At 37.2% G+C, this 20,141-nt stretch overlaps 1 protein-coding gene across 1 annotated transcript; it reads left to right on the forward strand.

Annotated features, from left to right (window-relative positions):
- Window positions 1-788: 788 nt before the first annotated feature.
- LOC121977644 (bZIP transcription factor 29-like) lies at window positions 789-2,870 on the forward strand. Its single transcript, XM_042530102.1, has 4 exons — window positions 789-1,438; window positions 1,500-1,632; window positions 1,724-1,808; window positions 2,693-2,870. The coding sequence occupies exons 1-4, from the start codon at window positions 828-830 to the stop codon at window positions 2,830-2,832; spliced, it is 969 nt and encodes a 322-aa protein (XP_042386036.1). The 5' UTR covers window positions 789-827; the 3' UTR covers window positions 2,833-2,870.
- Window positions 2,871-20,141: the final 17,271 nt, after the last annotated feature.

Here is a 20,141-nt window from a genome sequence, read left to right on the forward strand (position 1 = left end):
TCTCAAAGGCATTATTCTACATGGTCTTCTTTTATATCGTTAGTCTTCATGAGAGTTGATTGCCTACAGCGATACAGATTGGGCCGGATCTCTCGAAGATAGACATTCTACTAGTGGATATGCTATATTTCTTGGGCGAAATCTTGTTTTCTGGCTTTCAAAAAAGTAACATACAGTTTCTCGCTCATGTACTGAAACTGAATATAAAGCTATCGCTAACGCAATGTCAGAAATTATTTGGCTACAATATCTTCTTTCGGAATTACACTTTTTCTCAACTAGTACGCCTAAAATCCGGTGTGATAATATTGGAGCAACAAATCCTGTTTTTCATGCTCGTACCAAGCATGTAGAGATTGATTTTCATTTTGTTCGTGAGAGTGTGATGATTCGACAACTTTCGGTTTCTTATATCTCTACGGAAGATCAAATTACTAATCTATTTACCAAGCCATTATCTAGACAACGTTTCATCAAGTTAACACTCAAACTCAATGTTCAGACACTCCGGTTGAGTTTATCGGGGGTAATGATAATAATGGAAATAATCTCTAATTAATTTTGATCAATTGAGATTTATTATATTTGGCACACAATCAACATGAATCAAATAGTAAAAATAATATTTCTAAATGTATTATATTACTATGTTTATAATTATTATGATTATATACCTTATTTAATCTTTCCATTATTATTTTGGATACTTTATATAAATAGATTAATTGACTTTAATAATAAGAATCAAAAAAATTTTATTTTGTTCTTTCCTTCTGCACCCGCTCCCAGCCAGCAGCCTTCTCCGGCACGGCAACACCTCCCTCTCCATGGACCACCACGACGCTCCCGACGTGGGCACCAATGGCAGCGACCTTCCGCCTCTCAGGGCCCACCGTCAATCTCGGAGCGAAGTCCCCTTCGCCTTCCTGCCTCCTCTGCCCCTTTGGCCATCAGACGGCGCCGGAGTCAAGATGGAGAGCCACGATGGGGTCGCCGGCGATGATTTGTTCGACGCCTTCATGGACTTGGACGGCTTCGACATGCTCAATTCCTCCGAGGACAACCACAGAAGAGACAGCGGGTCCAGGATGAACGGCACAGAGAACGAGGCGGAGAGTAACACTTCCTTGGGGGCGGCGAAGCAGGGTTGGGCCGACCGCCCCGGCCTGGTTACGGTGGCTTCCAGGCATTGCAGAAGCCTTTCCATGGACAGCTGCACGGGGAGGTTTCACTTCGAGGAGGAACCATCGAAGCTACAACGACCGTGTCGCGGATTTCGAGCAGAATCGAGCGCCAGAGTCGATTGCCCAGACACGGAGCCTAACACCTTCATCTTGGAGTTCGGTAATGGCCAATTCACGGCGGCCGAGATGAAGAAAATCATGGAGGATCAGAAACTCGTGGAGCTGGCCATGGCGGATCCCAAACGCGTTAAAAGGTTTCATCATAAACATCAAAATTTTACACTGATGATCTCAAATTCAAATCTGAATTCTCAGGATACTAGCGAATCGACAATCTGCTGCTCGATCGAAGGAGCGAAAGATGAGGTACATTGCGGAATTAGAACACAAAGTTCAGGCGCTGCAGTCAGAAACCACCACTTTGTCACTACAACTGACATTGTTGCAAGTGAGTTTTTGTTTCTTGGTTCTGTTGTCGCCGCCGAATGATCTTTGTTTATTTTTATTTTTGAATTGAGTTCCTTTTTCTTCCACTTCAGAGAGACTCGACAGGACTTATCAATAAGAACAATGAGCTTAAGTTTCGACTTCAAGCAATGGAGCAGCAAGCACAACTTAGAGATGGTAAACTTTATGGCTAGCAAAATTGCGCAAAAAGATCAAACGATAGTAATAGGAATTGAACAACCTTATGATTATTTATATTAGAAGAAGACCATACTTGTTCTCATACAATACTTATTCTAAATTCATAACAGATAGTTGTTTTTTTTTCCCTTCTATATTCTATCATTCGAATAACATGCTCAATTGGATCAACCAGATAAATTGGACTAGGCCACCATATCAAGCAGAGTGGGATGGCAAGTCTTGTTAGGTTAGATGATCCAATCAGACCGATCTATTTGGGTGCTACAAGCCAGATCGACATATTGGTTGGACCAAGGTAGAAAGATCAAGGCAATAAAGCCAAACGGGTAAGTTAGGCAAGCCTAGCGAGCCAATTAGTTTGATCGGGTTGGTTGTGTTAATCAAGCCAAGCAAATCGACTAAGTCAAACTGAGCAGGTCAGGTGGGTCAGTCGAGCAAATCATGTGATTTGAATGAGTTAGGGATATGATAGGAATTCTTATTCTTTACCTATACTATTCCCTATTCCATAAGATTAACTTTTTTTAGTCATTGTCTGTTCCATTATATGGCTGTTAATTTTTGTTTATCATATCTAACCATGTCATGTCAGTTTGGATTAATGGACTGATGCAAATATATATATATATAAACTGGCTAAACCTACTAAATTATGTATATTTAGATGACAATATATCGATATAAAATGAATCTATATGGTATGGAGCTAGACTTCCTGGAAGATTTGAAGATTTCTGCCATAGATGTATGACCTAATATCCATCATACTCTTATTTTCAATTGCCTTTACACTATTCAAATGTTCATCTAAACATTCATGTATACCTTCATCAACTCTATTGTTGGTTGTTGTACAGCATTTAATGAGGCATTGAATATAGAAGTTCAACGACTGAAACTCGCTTCTAGTGGACTCGTAGATGCTCATGATTTATCTGGTTCCAATCATCAGCCACCATTTAATGCCCAAGCAATGGATTTCAGAGAAGAGCAATAGCTCTATAGAGGAGGAGGGAGGGTGATGCCATGTATAGTTCATCAAGATTAGCATATTATTTGAAACTTCGAAAAGCTTATATTTTTCGATCGTTGTTAGTTATACATCATTTCAAGTTTTTTGAGCTTTGGTATTGAGATTGTTGGTTTGAAGAATGCATGTGTTGTGCAAATTAATCAGTTAGATTATGTGTCATCTTCAGCACAGTGCAGCTGGTCATCATATGAAATCGGCAACTCTCTTTTTGTTCTGTAAACATGATTCATTTGGATGATCACAACCAAATCGTATAAGACCACTTAAAAAAAAAAGAACTCGTCACTTTGACAATCTTTTTGTCCGTCACTTGAACAATAGACTGCGGCACATCAATTGGGTATCCTTCATTGGTTCCATTTGCCCAAATTTTATAGATCCTCATCGGTCTTGACTGCGAAGACACGACTGAAAAATAAATGGGAAATAGTTTCCATTTCCGATCAACACAGCTCAAATATTGGATTCGAGTTTGTAAGGCCTTTCTTGCTCTTCAAATCTTTTTTGTGTTGATTTTCCCATGAATGATTGACCAAGTTATGATCTTGAATTCGGTTGGAATATAAGACTACCATGAGTTAATAAGCCATCATTCCTTGCATCAAATATATGTTGGACAATCTGAAATATATGTTGGACAATCTTCGCTAGAGATTACACAAAAAAATATATTGAATTTAAAATGCAGAATCAAAATCCAATCTTATATGTTGAGTTAGTTTGAGTTATCGGTCACCCCTCTTTTGTCGGCAGTGGAACCCCTAGTATTATAAGGTTCCAAGCGATGATGATGCCTCCATCATCAAGCATTACTACACCCAGCTCCAAAGGACAGTGGATGACATTGCTCGTCGTCGCACAGCAAAGTTCAGTTCTGTTAGTATTAGCCCTAGTACCAATATGAGATGATTGACAAAAGTATTTTTTGTATCATATTTCACTTATTAATAAAAGATAAAGTTTGTTATTATATTTACTTCAGTTCAATGCCGAATGAATAAGTATAATAATGTTCTAGGGTAGTAAGTTCTAGTTTACAACATATTAATTGGTTGAATTGATAGTGGGATATTGTGGATACATAGAATGTTACTCTTAACTATTCCTAGTCAAATATTAATATATAAAGATAATATTAATACGTTGAGACTAGCATGTAGGTCAACGAATGACTTAATCTCACAAGTCATGAATATGAGATATCTGGTTGACAGATGAATATATATTAAAGAATATGTACTGAATGACCCACCATGAGAATATTTTATGGATCGTTATATGAGTGTCATAAATATTCTCATGTGATTATTAGCATGAATAGTACTTAGACCTGAAGTCACTACGGTTCCCTATATAAGAAGTTGTATACTTTGGTATTGACAAACACTATCTATAATAGGGCGGACCATAAAGTCGATCATTGGGTATGTAATAAGTTATGTGGAGGAATGTGAGTGATGTAGATGAGATCTATCCCTTCCATATGACGGAAGCGATATTTATAAGCCCCTTGATTAGTATGATACAAGAATGTATGACCATGCTTAAATGAGTCAATATGCGATGTTGAGCTTATTTGATTGAGTGTGTCTACTTAGAGATTAAGAAACACAAAGATTGATAAGAAGATGACACGGTCTATGCCTCATTGATCAATCTAGATATCAAGGATAGAAGGATTGAGTCATACAAGATGATAGTCAAGGAAATGTTAGGTCGGATCTCGACATTGTCATCACTTGGGTAGCAATGATGCCTTGCTAGATGTCACTCATTGTTTATGTATCTAAAATAGTTTAGAGACATTGCCAACGTTATGAGAACCTATTGGGTCAGACACAAAGAAAAGTTGATTGGAGATAGCTTCATATGATGGATCATTAGATTAAGTCTAATTCAAATTGAACTTATTGAGTTAGACTCGATTGGATCCAACTATTGGATTGAGTCCAATTCGAATTAGACTCATTGAGTTAATTTGGATTGATGATTAATGAGTTAAACTCATTGATTGATTTGATGAATTTGAATTCATGAAGGAAGAGGAGTATTCAATTTAGAAATGATCATGCATTGGATGAAGAGTAGTCAATTTTGAATTGCTCATATATTGGGTGCATTGGATGCATTGGATGAAGATAAATATTAATGGCAATTAAGGCAATTGACATTTAAGACAATTTCATGAATGAGTACGAAAGGAGTTTTTAGATTCATTTTCATGATGAGAATTTTGTTCTTGCTATTCTTCTTCCTCTCTTCCCTCTCTCAGCCAAAACCTCCTAGTGTGGTTGCTAGCATAACCTTAGATGGGTTTTTTCTCCACTTCTTCAGTTCGTGAGACGGATAAAAGGCATGTTCGTGTGGATACCGAAAGAGGCGCGAACGTTTGATCATGTTGAGATCCTAGAGGTAGGGAGTTTGTGTTCACACACCAAAGGTATAACTCCCTTTAACAAATACTTAGTATATAGTTTTACTTCGCATGGATCTTCTGGAAAGGAACTTGTTTTTCTGCTGCGCTTTCTGCGTGTTTAGCGCTATAGTTCCTTACATCCTCCACCGACGCTAGTTATACTGTGCCTTCGCCTTCATCTTCCCCACTTTCGTCGGTGAGTCATTACTTTAATTCCTCTTATTATCCTTTCTTCTACTTTTTATCCATTCTTCTGCTTTCTTTTCTAGTGCATTAACTCGTTCGATATGAATTTTTTCGTTATTTTATTTTCAAAAGAACTTTTAAGAAAAAAATAAAACATTGCAGAAATCTACACTCCATATCTTCCATGTGACCAAGGATGGCGGGAATCCAAATGGAAAAGCGGATTCTACAGTCGCCATCGGGAAAGGCATCACCGACGCTTGTGCCGCCGCAACAAGTCAATAGTTTATCGTAGGAGTGAATAATCTCGGTGGTGATGAGGTGCACTTAGACGACGGCTTGTACTTGATCGACGAGCCCATTACTTTACCCGTCTGTAGTGGAAATATCAAGGTACCTGTTTGGACCTTGATGCCTGGCGAGAGGGGGGTGAATAACCGATCACCTAAATCGTTGCTTCCTACACTCGTTAATACGCAACGGAAATACAAAATAAAATATTAACAAGGAAGCTAAATCCTAAATAATAGAAAGACAAGAAACACAAACCCAATGACATGTTTATATAACGTAGTTCGGATATTAGGGCTCCTACTTTACGGCTGTCCGTAAGGTGAACGATCCCGATCCGTAGGTGGATGACTCATCGGAAAACTCTGGCTAGCTCAAGTAGCTCCTTGTGGATGGAAAAACCTCGCCACAACCTTGCACAAGCACGCTTGATCACACGAGAGTTTGGAAGTCTTAATAGGGGTTAACCACCTCTATTTTCGTCACCTTGCTCAAGCATACCGAGCTCCATGAAATAGACCTCGGATGGAAACATCTAAGTAATGTTTCTGCCACCAGTCGACTGCCATACTTACTAGTCAACTGACCTTCATGGATTTCGACTATTAAAAACTAAGTCATTGATTGCTACTTACTTTTTGCATATTTTTTACTAACTTAACCCAAGGTGTCATTGCATCAAAAAGGGAGAGATTGTTGATACAGTTAGCACTAACAGTCTAACTTAGGTTTTGATGAATGAAAAAGTGGGTTAAGTTAGTTCCATTGTGATCAAGATGAAGGCGCTTCTTGGAGCTCATGATGTTTGGGAGGTTGTAGAAAAAGGCTACGTTGAGCCACGTAACAACTCGATGCTAACTCTGATTGAAAAAGACAGTCTAAGAGATTTAAGAAAGAGAGACAAGAAGACTCTTTTTCTCACTTATCAAGCTTTAGATGAGGATCGTTTTGAGAAAATCTCAAGTGTGACTTCGGCTAAGGAAGCATGGGAAAAACTCCAAACCTCATATCAAGGAGAAGAAAAAGTAAAAAAGGTATGACTTCAGACATTAAGAAGTCAATTTGATGCTCTTCATATGAAAGAAGGTGAGTTAGTATCTGATTACTTTTCTAGAGTCTCTACCATTTCCAATCAACTAAAGAGAAATGGTGAGAAACTAGAAGAAGTAACTATTATTGAGAAAATTCTTCGATCATTGGATTCAAAATTTGATAGCATTACAACCATCATCGAAGAGACCAAGGATCTACAAGTCATGACGATTGAGCAACTCCTGAGTTCATTACAAGCTCATGAAGAAAAGAAGAAGATAAATGAAGAAATTACTCAACAACTCCTAAAGACGACTCTTCAACCAACAAAGAAAGATGAAAGCTTCAGTAACAATAGAAGTCAACGTGGAAGAGGTCGTGGATATGGACGAAGCCATCCTAATGAGCAAAGATGGGATTCCAACAACAACAATGAAAGAGGAGAACATTCAACAAGAGGACATGGAAGAGGGTACACAAACTCGAGGTACGATAAATCTCAAGTTAGGTGCTACAATTGTGACAAATTTGGGCATTATGCAAAAGAATATAGATTGCCCAATAATAAAGTATATGAAAGAGCAAATTATATGGAAGAAAGAAAAGAAGAAGATGACACCCTATTGCTAGCATATAAAGATAATGAAAGAGAAGAAGATACAATTTGGTATCTCAACACTGGTGCAAGCAATCATATGTGTCGGAAAAGAAACATATTCGTAGAGCTTGATGAATCAGTTGGTGGTAATGTATCATTCAGAGATGAATCAAAGATTGAGGTAAAAGACAAAGGTAACATTCTCATCCGTTTGAAGAATGGAAAACATGAATTTATCTCAAATGTTTTCTTTATGCCAAATATAAAGAGCAACATCCTAAGCTTAGGACAAATTTTGGCAAAAGGATATGATATTCATCTAAAAGATGCTTGTTACAAAGACATCACTTGGCTATGGCATCTTCGATTTGGACATCTCAATTTCGGAGTACTAGAACTGCTTTCAAAGAAAGAGATGGTGAGAGGACTACCTTGCATCAAACATCCTGATTAAGTATGTGAAGCATGTCAACGTGGGAAGCAATTTAGAAGAGGTTTTCCAAAGGAGACAAGTTCAAGAGCTCAAAAGCCTCTTGAACTTATACATATAGATGTTTGCGGTTTGATAAAGCCAAGTTCACTTGGTAAGAGTAATTATTTCATTCTTTTCATAGATGACTTTTCTCGAAAACTTGGGTATACTTCTTGAAGCAAAAATCGGAGGTCTTCAGCATATTCAAGAAATTTAAAGCTACCATAAAAAAGGAGAGTGGTCTCGAGGTCAAAGTTGTGTGTTCTGATCGAGGAGGAGAATTTATCTCAAAGGAATTTCAAGAATTTTGTGAAGCCAACGGAATACGATGACCCTTGACAATTCCAAGATCCCCTTAACAAAATGGAGTGGTAGAAAGAAAGAATCAAACCATCCTTGACATGGCAAGGAGCATTCTCAAAAGCAAGAGGCTACCACAGGAACTTTGGGCAGAAGCGGTTGCATGTGCAGTATACTTATCCAACTGATCACCAACAAGGAGTGTGTGGAGCAAGACACCACAAGAAGTGTGGAGCGGAAGGAAGCCTGGGATTTCTCATCTAAAAGTTTTTGGAAGTATAGTTCACGTTCATGTGCCTGATAAAGCAAGAAGCAAATTGGATGATAAAAGTAAGAAGTTTATTTTTATTGGTTATGATACTAACTCAAAAGGGTATAAGCTATACAATCCAGATACTGGGAAGATAATCATCATCCGAGATGTCATATTTAATGAAGAAGAAGAATGAAATTAGGAATCTCGAAATAAAGATTACAACTTCTTCCCGTACTTTGAAGAAGAAGATGTGGAGCAACTAAGGGTGGAGCAACCAAGGGTGGAGCAAATAAGAGAGGAACCTACTACTCCACTAGAAACACCAACATCAAGTACTCAAGGGAATTCATCTGCATCAACTTCAAGTGAAAATTTAAGTGAGAAAGTACCACGCTTTAGAAGCTTACGAGACATTTATGAGGTAACTGAAAATCAAGATAATATTACTCTATTTTGTCTCTTTGCGGATTGCGAGCCTATAGATTTCCAAGAAGCTATAAAGAGCAAAAGGTGGAAAGATGCGATGGATGAAGAAATCAAGGCGATAGAGAAGAATGACACATGGGAGTTAACTGCACTTCCTAAAGGACATAAGGCGATTAGTGTGAAGTGGGTGTACAAAATAAAGAAGAATGCCAAAGGAGAAGTTGAAAGATATAAAAGCAAGATTGGTGGCAAAAGACTACAGTCAAAGATCTAGCATTGATTATGATGAGGTATTCGCTCCCGTTGCTCGATTAGAAACTGTCAGACTAATCATTGCTTTAGCAGCTTAAAATAAGTGGAAAATACATCAAATGGATGAAAATTTTGTTTTTTTAAATAGAGTTCTTGAAGAAGAAATCTATATTCAGCAACCATCATGTTATAAAGTTAAAGGACAAGTAGACAGAGTTCTAAAATTGAAAAAGACTCTCTACGAGCTAAAGCAAGCACCAAGGGCATGGAATAGCCGAATAGACAAGCACTTGCAAGAGAAAGACTTCATCAAATGTCCTTATGAACATGCATTATATATTCAGAGTAAGGATAAAGATGTTTTGATTGTATGCATATATGTTGATGACTTGATCTTCACAGGAAGCAATCCAAGTATGTTTGGAGAAGTTAAAGAAGCGATGACTAAAGAGTTTGAGATGATTGATATTGGGCTCATGGCATACTATCTGGGCATTGAGGTGAACTAAAGGGAAGTTGGAAGCTTCATCTCACAAGTAGGTTATGCAAGAGAGATATTAAAGAAGTTCAAGATGGATAATAGTAAGTCTATAAATATCCCAGTAAAATGTGGAGTCAAGCTGTCAAAGCATGATGAAGAAGAAAAAGTTGATCTAACATTTTTTAAGAGTTTAGTTGGAAGTTTACGATACTTGACGTGCACAAGGCCTGATATTCTTTATGTTGTTGGACTTGTTAGTCGCTACATGGAAGATCCAACTACTACTCACCTTAAGATCACTAAGAGAATTTTCCACTATATCAAAGGTACGATATATTTTTGATTACTTTATTCAATATCTAACTACTTCAAACTTGAAGGATATAGCGACAGTGATTGGGGTGGAGATATAGACGATAGAAAGAGTACTACAGGATTTGTGTTCTTTATGGGAGATATAGCTTTCACTTGGATGTCGAAAAAATAGTCTATTGTCACACTTTCTACTTGTGAAGCGGAGTATGTAGCTGCGACTTCATGTGTTTGTTATGCTGTTTGTCTCAGAAATTTATTGAATGATTTAAGTTTACCACAAGAAGAGGCAACCAAGATTCGAGTTGATAACAAGTCTACAATAGCATGCACTAGCAAAAAATCTAGTCTTCCATAATAGAAGCAAGCACATTGATACGTGTTTTCACTATATCAGAGAGTGTATTAGAAGAAAAGATGTGCAAGTGGAATACATAAAGTCTCAAGATCAAGTTGTTGATATTTTTACCAAGCCACTCAAAGTTGAAGACTTCATCAAGATGCGATATTTACTTGAAGTCACAAAATCAAGTTTAAGAGGGGGTGTTGAAAATTAAACTTGTTTTTTTTAGATATAAAAGTTGTTGATAAAGTTTTGTAGAGATAGAATAGATGAGGTGATAATCATGATAGGAATAAGAATTTCGTGAAGATAAAATAATAATAATAATAATAATAATAATAATAAAAAGGTCAGGATTATCTAAGTTTGATGTTTACTCAATAAATTTATAAATATATACTCTTTTTCGTGAATGTAAGTTGAGTTTTATTTTATTCTCATTCTCTTCCACATAGAGATTCTCTTCCTCTTCCATATTATTTTCTCCCATATTTCTTTTTATTTCTTCTCCTAATTCTTTTTCTAACAATAAAAACCTTTTTGTCTGGAAATTACCTTCTGCATCAGGTATTTAATAGAGGATTCAAAATAAGTCTTTTATTCGGTATTTAGAATTTTGTGACCATGCTTTTTATTTATTTTTTTTAATAAAAATTATCTTTAACTATGGACGACCATTTGCATATTCAGGGAAGGAAACTGTTTTCCGTATTGGCCAATTATAATTTTTTAATTTATTTTTTCTAGATGATCATAAGATAATTAAATTGAGCCATAGTTAGGATTCTCTGAATCATAATTTACGATTAAGAGGATGGACCATATAAATTAATTGATTGATAGGAATGGATCTCATCTATTTAATAAATGAGATCCATCTTCATCAACTAATGAATGTAGTGGTTCATCTTCTAGATAACAAATTATGATTTAGAGGATGTTTACATTCACAGTCCAAGGGATCTATGCTCATTGGGCCGACCGTGCGGCGGATTCTGCTACCATTGGAAGGAAAACTGTGCTATATGAGTTATGTGTTTTATATTCGAGGCATGTCCAGGCCTATGCTTGATTTAGGATGAGCATGTAGTTTTTCATCTGACTGTTCTCGTCAAACGTAAGTCATTTGATCCATTAGCTACACCAATGAGGACATAACCACTAGTTGATAACCTTGATCGTGTTTGTGCAGTCATTTTAGAATTAGGGTAAAAAAAAATCAAAACACTATTATTTTAAAAAAAACATCAAAGATGTTCTCCCATGTCTTCAAATTCATCAAAATAAACGTCTTGTATTATATGATAAAATTTTAATTGTTAACTGTGTAAGAGTTTCTCATCAATGTCTCTCTATATGTAAAGTTTCATCCAACAAGTTGGCATTTTACTTCTATGTCATTTAATTATTTGAATTGTATATCAAACTTTATGTTAAATATAACAAATAGGGGTGTAAATAAATCAAGCCGTTCATGAGCTATTCGAAATTTGATTCGATAAAAGTTCGTTTGAGCTCATTTAATTAGGCTAGTTAAGATAAATAAACCAAACTCAAAATTCATAATACTCGGCTCATTAACTCGTAAACATGTTCATTAATAGGTAGAGCCGTCAATTTGGGTTGGGCCCGTCGGGTTGGCCCGCCCCGCCAAACAATTTAAGCGGGTTGGGTTGGAATTTTATCAACCCAAGTCCGCCGTCGGCCGACCCGCCTAGGCCCGCGACCCGCGCGGGTCGGCCCGCTCGGGCTTGGGTTGGCCCGCGGGTTGAAAAACACATGTAAGCTAAGTTTTAGGCCAATTTATTATCTTTCTTTGTTATAATTTTGAAATAAAAATAGTACTTTTCATCCAAAAGTACTCGTTTATATTTAAAATACATGTTTATGTATACATTTAATTGTAGAAAATATTTTCGAAGTAAAATGTCGAAGATATGAAATATTTTTTACTTTTTTTAAAAAATTTTGATGGGCCCGTTAGTTGGCCCGCCAAACTCGCAACCCGCCTTAGAATAGGTTGGGTTGAAAATTTTCCAACCCGCCAAGTTGGCGGGTTGGCCCGCTCCGCCCCACCAAATGGTTAGCCCGCCACGGGCTGACCTGCCCCGCCACGGGTTGGCCCATCTGACAGCTCTATTAATAGGCTTATGAATCAACTTTTAAATGAAAAAATAATAATTTTGATAATACTATTTATAAATTTTACACTCTATTTATGAAAAATATAGATAAATATATTAATTTTATTTATAGAATAAAATTATAAATTTTAATAAGAATATTATAATTTTCTCTAAGTATATAATTTAGTTTTTAATGAATATTTAAATTTATAATTTATATTTATTAAGTTCGTTTATATTCGATGAAAACTCGAATAAGCTCATGAGCCATGAATATATTCTTTAAATAAAACTTGAGCTCGGCACGATTATAAATAAGTCAAACTGAAACATTTAAGAGTTCAACTCGACTTACCTCGATTACCCCCTAATAACAAATAATTCGATTTAATTAGAGACATTATATCACAATATAATAAATTATGTTTCCAGAATTGGAATGACTACAAAGGAATGATGAATTTTCTTAATTATTTTTAAAAATGTACTAAATAAGAAATCTTAGTTGAAGTGCTAGATTAACATGTTTTCAAAAAGAATTCATTTGTTGTTTTTAAATTTTTAGTTATTGAGATTTAAGGTTATGTAATGATAATCTTTTATTTTTAAATATAGATATTTAAGGTTATCTGATAATCAAATTCATACACAAAGTGCTTATCTGATAATCAAATTCATACACAAAGTGCTTATCTGATAATCAAATTCATACACAAAGTGCTTTCTTTCATGATTTTTATAAATTTCAGGGTTAGTTATTTGAAATTTAATGATAATTAATGTTCTCTACATTTACTTTACTTAATAGGATATCAACCTCTTCTTTAGACAACATAATAGGCACCAATTTAGATCCAGAGCTATAGTATAGTAGAAGGACGTTCAGTTGTCATCCAGACATTTATGGTTAAATTCCTAACTACGACGCATTACAATTTTTTTTTCACATAATCAAGAGATGTTAAACTTCTGAGCTGCCACCTGACCTGATTAATCATAATAGCATCAAATCACCCCACATATTGGCACAATTGATACCTAATGGTTGCTCTAATAAATCTAGATGTCAATTTCCAACTGATACAAAATATAACCTAATATCTTATTAGATATCGGGCCTTCTCATGCAAAGGTCCCTGTATTAGGGCAAATAACCCCTAGTGATTTATCCCATTCAAAAAGTATGGAAGGCTGCTAACTTCATGCTCCAACATAATAGGTGTAAGATTCGAGAAATAAATAATAAGTGTTATTGGAGAAATAACCTTATTGATTTTTTTTAGAATTTTTAGAAATTTTCTAGGATTTAAACGGAATCAGTATGAGCCATTTAAGGGGATAAAACTATTAGGCTTAGAGAAAGGCTATTCAAAATACCCATTTTAGTCGGGAGTTGATTGGAATATGAACTTAGGGTTTGAATTACTTAAACCTAAGTATAAGTTACCGTGCCCTAGGTTTTGGCCGAACCTCTCTCTTCTCGAGTTCTCTCCTCCGCCGTTGTCTCCGCCGACACCACACTCGACGCCACCGCCGACGCCACTTGATCAGCGCCGGCTTCGCGCGCAAGACTCACCAGCGACATAGTAGCCATCGCAAGAGGAGACACCGTCAACCGAGTGGGAGTCTTCACTGATCTCTTCTCCACACGTCTCGGCTCCTGACGCCACCCATCTTCCCGAGTTCTCATCTCTCATGTGATCCGCGGAGAGGGAAGCATCCACCACTTGAAGTCATTGTCGCTGGGAGGGTGGAGTTGACGAAGGGGGTGAGGGCAAACTTTTCCCCTCATTTGCAGATTTGAGCAGAGTAGTGATGGTTTCATCAGGGAGGTTCATCGCCGCCTCCTCTTCATCAAATTTGCAGAACATTTTCCTTGCCGGCGTAGACCTGCTACTGATCCTTTGATCTCCTCCTTTGTCTTCTCTGATGTATCATCGAGTCGTGCCCTAATGTCGTTGTCATTCTTCTCTGCCCGGTCCACCACCACAGTAGCAAGTTGATTTCGTCGGAGAGGAGGTTGCGAATCTGGATTGGGGCTGAGCCTTGCAAGGTATTGGGTTTGCAGTGATCGATTTTCTATTCTGTGTATTAGGATGTAGAGATTTGATGTTTGGTTAGTTCTTGTAGCTTCAGCCAGCACTGTTCGCCAGTGATTCACAGTCCCGCCCATTATTTCTGGCAGCCACTTTCCCCGGCCATGCATCCATAGAGGAGGCTTCATATTAGGGTGAGTTTTGGAAGTTGATTTCATGTTTACATTGGATGTGTATAGTGTGATGTGAGTTGGATTGATTGTGGGTTGAATTAATTGAGGTGGATGAATTATGTGGGGGTTAATTCATGATATTTAGTAGATGGTGTAATGGACTGTAGAAATTGGATAGTTATATTTGATGGATTAATGAATTATAGATTATGATTGGAAAGATAAAAGGATTCATGGATGATTCGATTAGGGTTTTCCTTAATTAGTTTGGGTTGGGATTTAGCTAGTTGTTGCAAATGTAATTAGCTAAATTGTACATCATATGATTTACAGGACTTTGATTCAAGACAAGCATCTCGACGTGGGATAATTTAGCTTGACCGATATATAAAGGCAGATACTTCCTGCTTTGTCTCTTTAGTACTTTGACCTTACTGAATGAGCTACATATTTGGATAGTTGTTGTATTTACCTTGACTCCACTCATATTTTTTCTGAGCTTGATACTTATCCACTCGATCTTTGGATAATCGATTTGATGTTTATATAGTCTCTCATTATCATCTATGATATTTAGCAGATACTAGATATCATACTTACTTGCTTAAACTATTGTTTATTCATGTATCTGATTGAGTATGTTGGCTTCCTATAACATATCTGATTTATGTTTATATATATATATGATGACAGTTGCATCTTGCACATTATGTCATTGCATGCATGTTGGCGATCATGTCTTCCTTGTGGGTGAGAGGGTCGTTGACCAGGGCTGCACACTCGACCACTCATGGGTAGCGGTAGATGGAGTGTGCCTCTTGTCTTGTAGTGCTCCCACTCGGTCACTCATGGGTAGTGGCGGCTAGAGATGCAAGCAGCAGGGGCCCCCATTGCTACGTAGCTAGTTAGCTACTATGCGCCTGTCCACTCGGTCACTCGAGAGTAGTGGCGACTGGAGTGTCGTACAATTGTCATTTATCCGACCTTTCCACCATACAGAGGTCATAGTGTAGAGAGGTGGACAGAGTAACCATTCGTGCATACGCTTTTGTTATTATACTTGTTTATGTTGTTGTTGCTTACTTATGCTGATATGCTTACTGATACGAACCCCACCAACAAATGTGATGGAACCCGAAACAAAGGTGGATAGAACCCCAAGAACTAAACGAAAAGAGTGTGAGCCTTGACCCGTAACCAAGAATTGGCACGAACCAAGCCTACGAAGGAAAGAAACGCCACACCTAGGGGTGATAAGTTTCGATGGGTTGAACGCCACGAGAGTAGACTCGATAAGCTCAGCAAGTTCTTTCAAGAACTAAGAGAGCACACAATCTCACCAAAAACTAAGTTGCTTCATACTAAGATGTCCCTCCCTTATATAATGGGAGTGAACAAGGAAAAATATAAGCATGCATAATTAGAGTCCCAATGTTGCATGCCTCATGCAAGCTATCTAGAAACCCAAAACAAAATAAATGCATGCACAATTAGAGTCCCTAGTTGCATGCTTCTTTAAACAATCTAAAATACTTAAGTCTTCATGCATGAACGAATTCTCATGCTTTGCATGCTTATTAGCGTTCTTCCGTTAAGCGCGGCCAGTCATGGATGGTTATGCCCGATTACGTGGGATAGGTCACGACTAGCAGTTGCGATTATCTTGGTTTCTCCTTGCTCATAGTCCTCCCAATGTTTTTTGATTAGCCCATTTAGTGCTTCCTTGAAACGCTTTGCTCGTAATCTTGTAATTGGGCCTTCCGGAAGTGATAACTGATCTCTCCTATCTTCAGCCCTTGGGCATACATCACTTACAGATGTTGAGATATATACTTGGGTATGTGTATAGACGCTAGCATACTTATTGGTAATATGTATATACCTCACATGTTACCTTTATAGTTATGAGCAGTACTGTAGTAGATTTGTACTACTCCTGACCTTCTATTACTAGACTAGGATCGGATATAGTTTCAAGTATGAACATTTATTATAATATCATGTGTTATCTGCTATCTTCCCTATGGGACTATATACCTTTGTATGTCTAGTTTTTTATTATTTTCATGCACTATCTGTCAATTACCCGCTGAGTCCCAGCACTCACCACTCCAACAACTAGTTTCCTTTTGGCAGGTAGCAGGTCAAGGATTTATGGAGTCATCTGGAGATCCTGTCCTCCAATCCCAAGTCACATCGAGCGACTTCTATCATTATTGCTTCCACTCGCATTATTAGTTTTGTATTTGTATTTGTATTATGCACTTTCTGTATGAATTTATGGACTTGTGGTGTCCTTTTATTCGGTTAAGTACTTGTTGTGTCAAGTCGGGTCAACTCACAGTTAGTTATATTGTTTTTATATATTCCTTATGTGTTCCACTGCATTTTTAGTATGGTCGTGTGGGATGCTTATTATACAACTGTGTGGTTATGTTCTTTTTGTTCTAGTCATGTGAGTTGTGTATATAACTATGTGGTTGTACATGTTCTAGCCGTGTGGGTTATTGATAGCTTATGAGTAGCCTTATGACAATGTATACTAGTTTTATTTGTCATTGTTATAGGGGAGGTGCTGTCCGATTTTCATCGGACAACCTTACCCTCGGGGTGTGACAATTTATTGGTATCAGAGTCATAGGTTTACAAGGTCTATCTTTTTCGTGTTTTGGATTTTCATGGTTTGTCTCCTCGATGTGACTTCTTGAGTTTTAGGACCAGGCAGTGACAGGACATCTCCAAGCTATAGGAGGTATGTTTGTATACTGTTATCATACACTTTGGTTGGTACTTGTCTAGTTATTTGTAGCATATATGACATGTGTTGGGTCAACCACTTTTTAGGTCTATCAGTTTCTACTAGAGATTAGGGATTACAGTCTCATGGGATTTCTTCTATCATACCATCAGTACTATTAGTTTCTACTATTACTAGTTAGTAGTGGATAGTATCTGCTAATATCATGTTGGCTCGGTCAGTAGAGCATCGATTTACTCGTGTTGGTTCGGTCAGTAGAGGACCGATTTATTTTGTTGGGTTGGTTAGTAGAGGACTGAATCATTCTTGTTGGTTTAGTTAATAAAGGACTGATTTACTCTTATTAGTTCGGTCAGTAGGAGACCGACTTACTCTATTTCATAGAGATTCCGATCTTTGGGTTATTTGTGTTTGGTTAGATAACATAGAAGACACATATGAGTACATGACTTGTACTGACATAGAAAGTACTGAATTAGCCGTATATCATTGTCGACTCGACCAACTTTAGAGGATCGATGTGTCATATTCCATGGGAACTTGACCATGGACTGTAGGTACCTATTTAGATAACTTAGAAGGTACATTTAGGCAAACACCCGTACGGATATAGAGATATGGAAAAGTGTAGAGCTACCTGCTTAACACTTATGAGATACAACCGTTACTTGAGTGTATAACTTAGAGAGTACATTCAGATATATGATTTGTACTAGTGCGATAAAAATAAAGGTTATTGCTTATCCTTTACGTGACCAGGCACCACGTGAAGGAAAATGCAGAAGACAACTTATGGTTGTAGAGCATCTCTTGTTGATGATTCTGAGATGCTCTAGAGAGATAATATTTCTCTACCTCCTTCGTTATAGCTTGTCAGGAGTTCCTGAACCAGAAAAGGAGGAATCGTGGTATAATGGTTTATAAGGCGATGATTAGCCAACTTGCCTAATGTTGTTCCATGGGAGATCTTGAATCATGGATCGATCGGATATGGGTAGATATTCTCGGTGGTATATATAGATATATGCCCCATAATGATGCAGAGAATGTGGTGTTAGTTGAATAACACCTATTAAATCCGACCGTTAGGGGAAGTTTCAGATGATGATCTTCGAGGAGCAGAGCGATGATTGACAATTATGTCAGTTATCTATTTGTTGATAGTGCTTCTCTATCCTTGTGTGCATTGCTCGTCACTAGAGGTTACTAAACCTCAGGTGGAGCAATCGTAGTATGATGTGTTGCAAGACAATGGTTAGTCAGCTCAACTATCATTGTCTCCACAAGTAGCTCAAGACCTTGGCCACATGATCATTTACTAAAGGTCTTGAAATCTATAATTTAGATCAGAGTATTCAATCTTTTATCGACAGTTATCGGAGGATATTCTTTGGGTATGATTATGAGATTTGTGGTGATATTCTCTGATGGGTAGACTCTTTGTCAGGAGATTGAGCGACCCTTTAAACTTTATATTATCATTCCTTTACTGTAGATATTTGAATATTGGAAAGGATGAGATTTGACATACTCTTTAAACAATTTTGGATGGGATTAGTAGAGTTTTTATACTCATCTCATGGATTGACCATATCTCTACCATTTGGAGAGTTGTAGATTATCAATCAAGAAGTCAAGAGATATCCCTTGGACTTCAGTAGTTGTACATTATAGGTAGGATGATGATATATTTCTACATCTTGATAATATACCATAATGAGAATTGGTCACTAGAAAATTATCAGGTTTGATTGATGTTGTGGATGGTTTAAGATTGATGGATATTGTGAGATCAGATATTATGATATATTGATTTAAGATAATTTTTTAGTGGATATCCTTTTACACACCATCTAAATATTGTGATATCGGATTTTCTGATACTCTATTAGTGAATATTTGACTTAGTGGTCTATGTTTTAGTGTTTGATGTTGATAGTGACATGAGTAGTATGTCTTGATGTTTATGAATTTGGTGATTTGTAGTTGGTGATCAGATTACAAACTTATTATCAGTGATCTTACGGTTGAGTGTGTCCGTTGTATCTATATTATGAGTTCTTGGTTTATCATTTAGACTTGCAGCGCCTTAGATGTCTTCATGGATTCAATGAATCTAGTATTCCTAGGGACTTTCGATCAGTTGTAATTGTTTTCATTAACAGTGTTGTTATATATACCCGATCCGAGGAGGATCATGAACAATATCTTTACATACTTTTGGAGATGTTTCCATGAAAACATCTCTATGCAAAGTTTAGTAAATGCGCATGTTGGGCTATCTGTGGGATTTTTTGGGACACATTGTCTCTAGCAGAGGTATATCAGTGGATCTACAGTAGATAGAGGTTGATACTAGTTGGGAGTAGCTGAAGTCTGTATAGGAGACTCATAACTTTCTTAGTCTGGCTAGATATTTTCAGAGATTGGTTGAGAGTTTCTCTAGCATTGTTATGTCGTTGACTGGACTGTCTAGGGAAGGAATGAAATTTTCCTAGATAGAGGCTTGTGAGACCAGTTTCAGGAACTGAAACGAAAAGTTGATAACTGCACACGTCTTAGTTTCACCTTCTTGTGTAGACGAATTTATACTTTGCACAAAAGTATTATACTAGGGGTTAGGTGCAGTTCTGAACCAACACGGTCGAGTAGTACCATACTTTTTTTCTTTTTCTTGACAGCTGAAAGATCATGAGAAGAATTATCGGACTCATGATTTGGAGTTAATAGCTACCATTTTCACGCTAAAAATGGTGTGACACCATTTATACGAGATTCATTATTGACGTGGAAGATTACGTGTGTTCCTGAGTCA

The sequence above is a fragment of the Zingiber officinale genome, chromosome 4B (assembly GCF_018446385.1).
Source record: "Zingiber officinale cultivar Zhangliang chromosome 4B, Zo_v1.1, whole genome shotgun sequence".
In the NCBI taxonomy this organism is placed as follows: domain Eukaryota; kingdom Viridiplantae; phylum Streptophyta; class Magnoliopsida; order Zingiberales; family Zingiberaceae; genus Zingiber; species Zingiber officinale.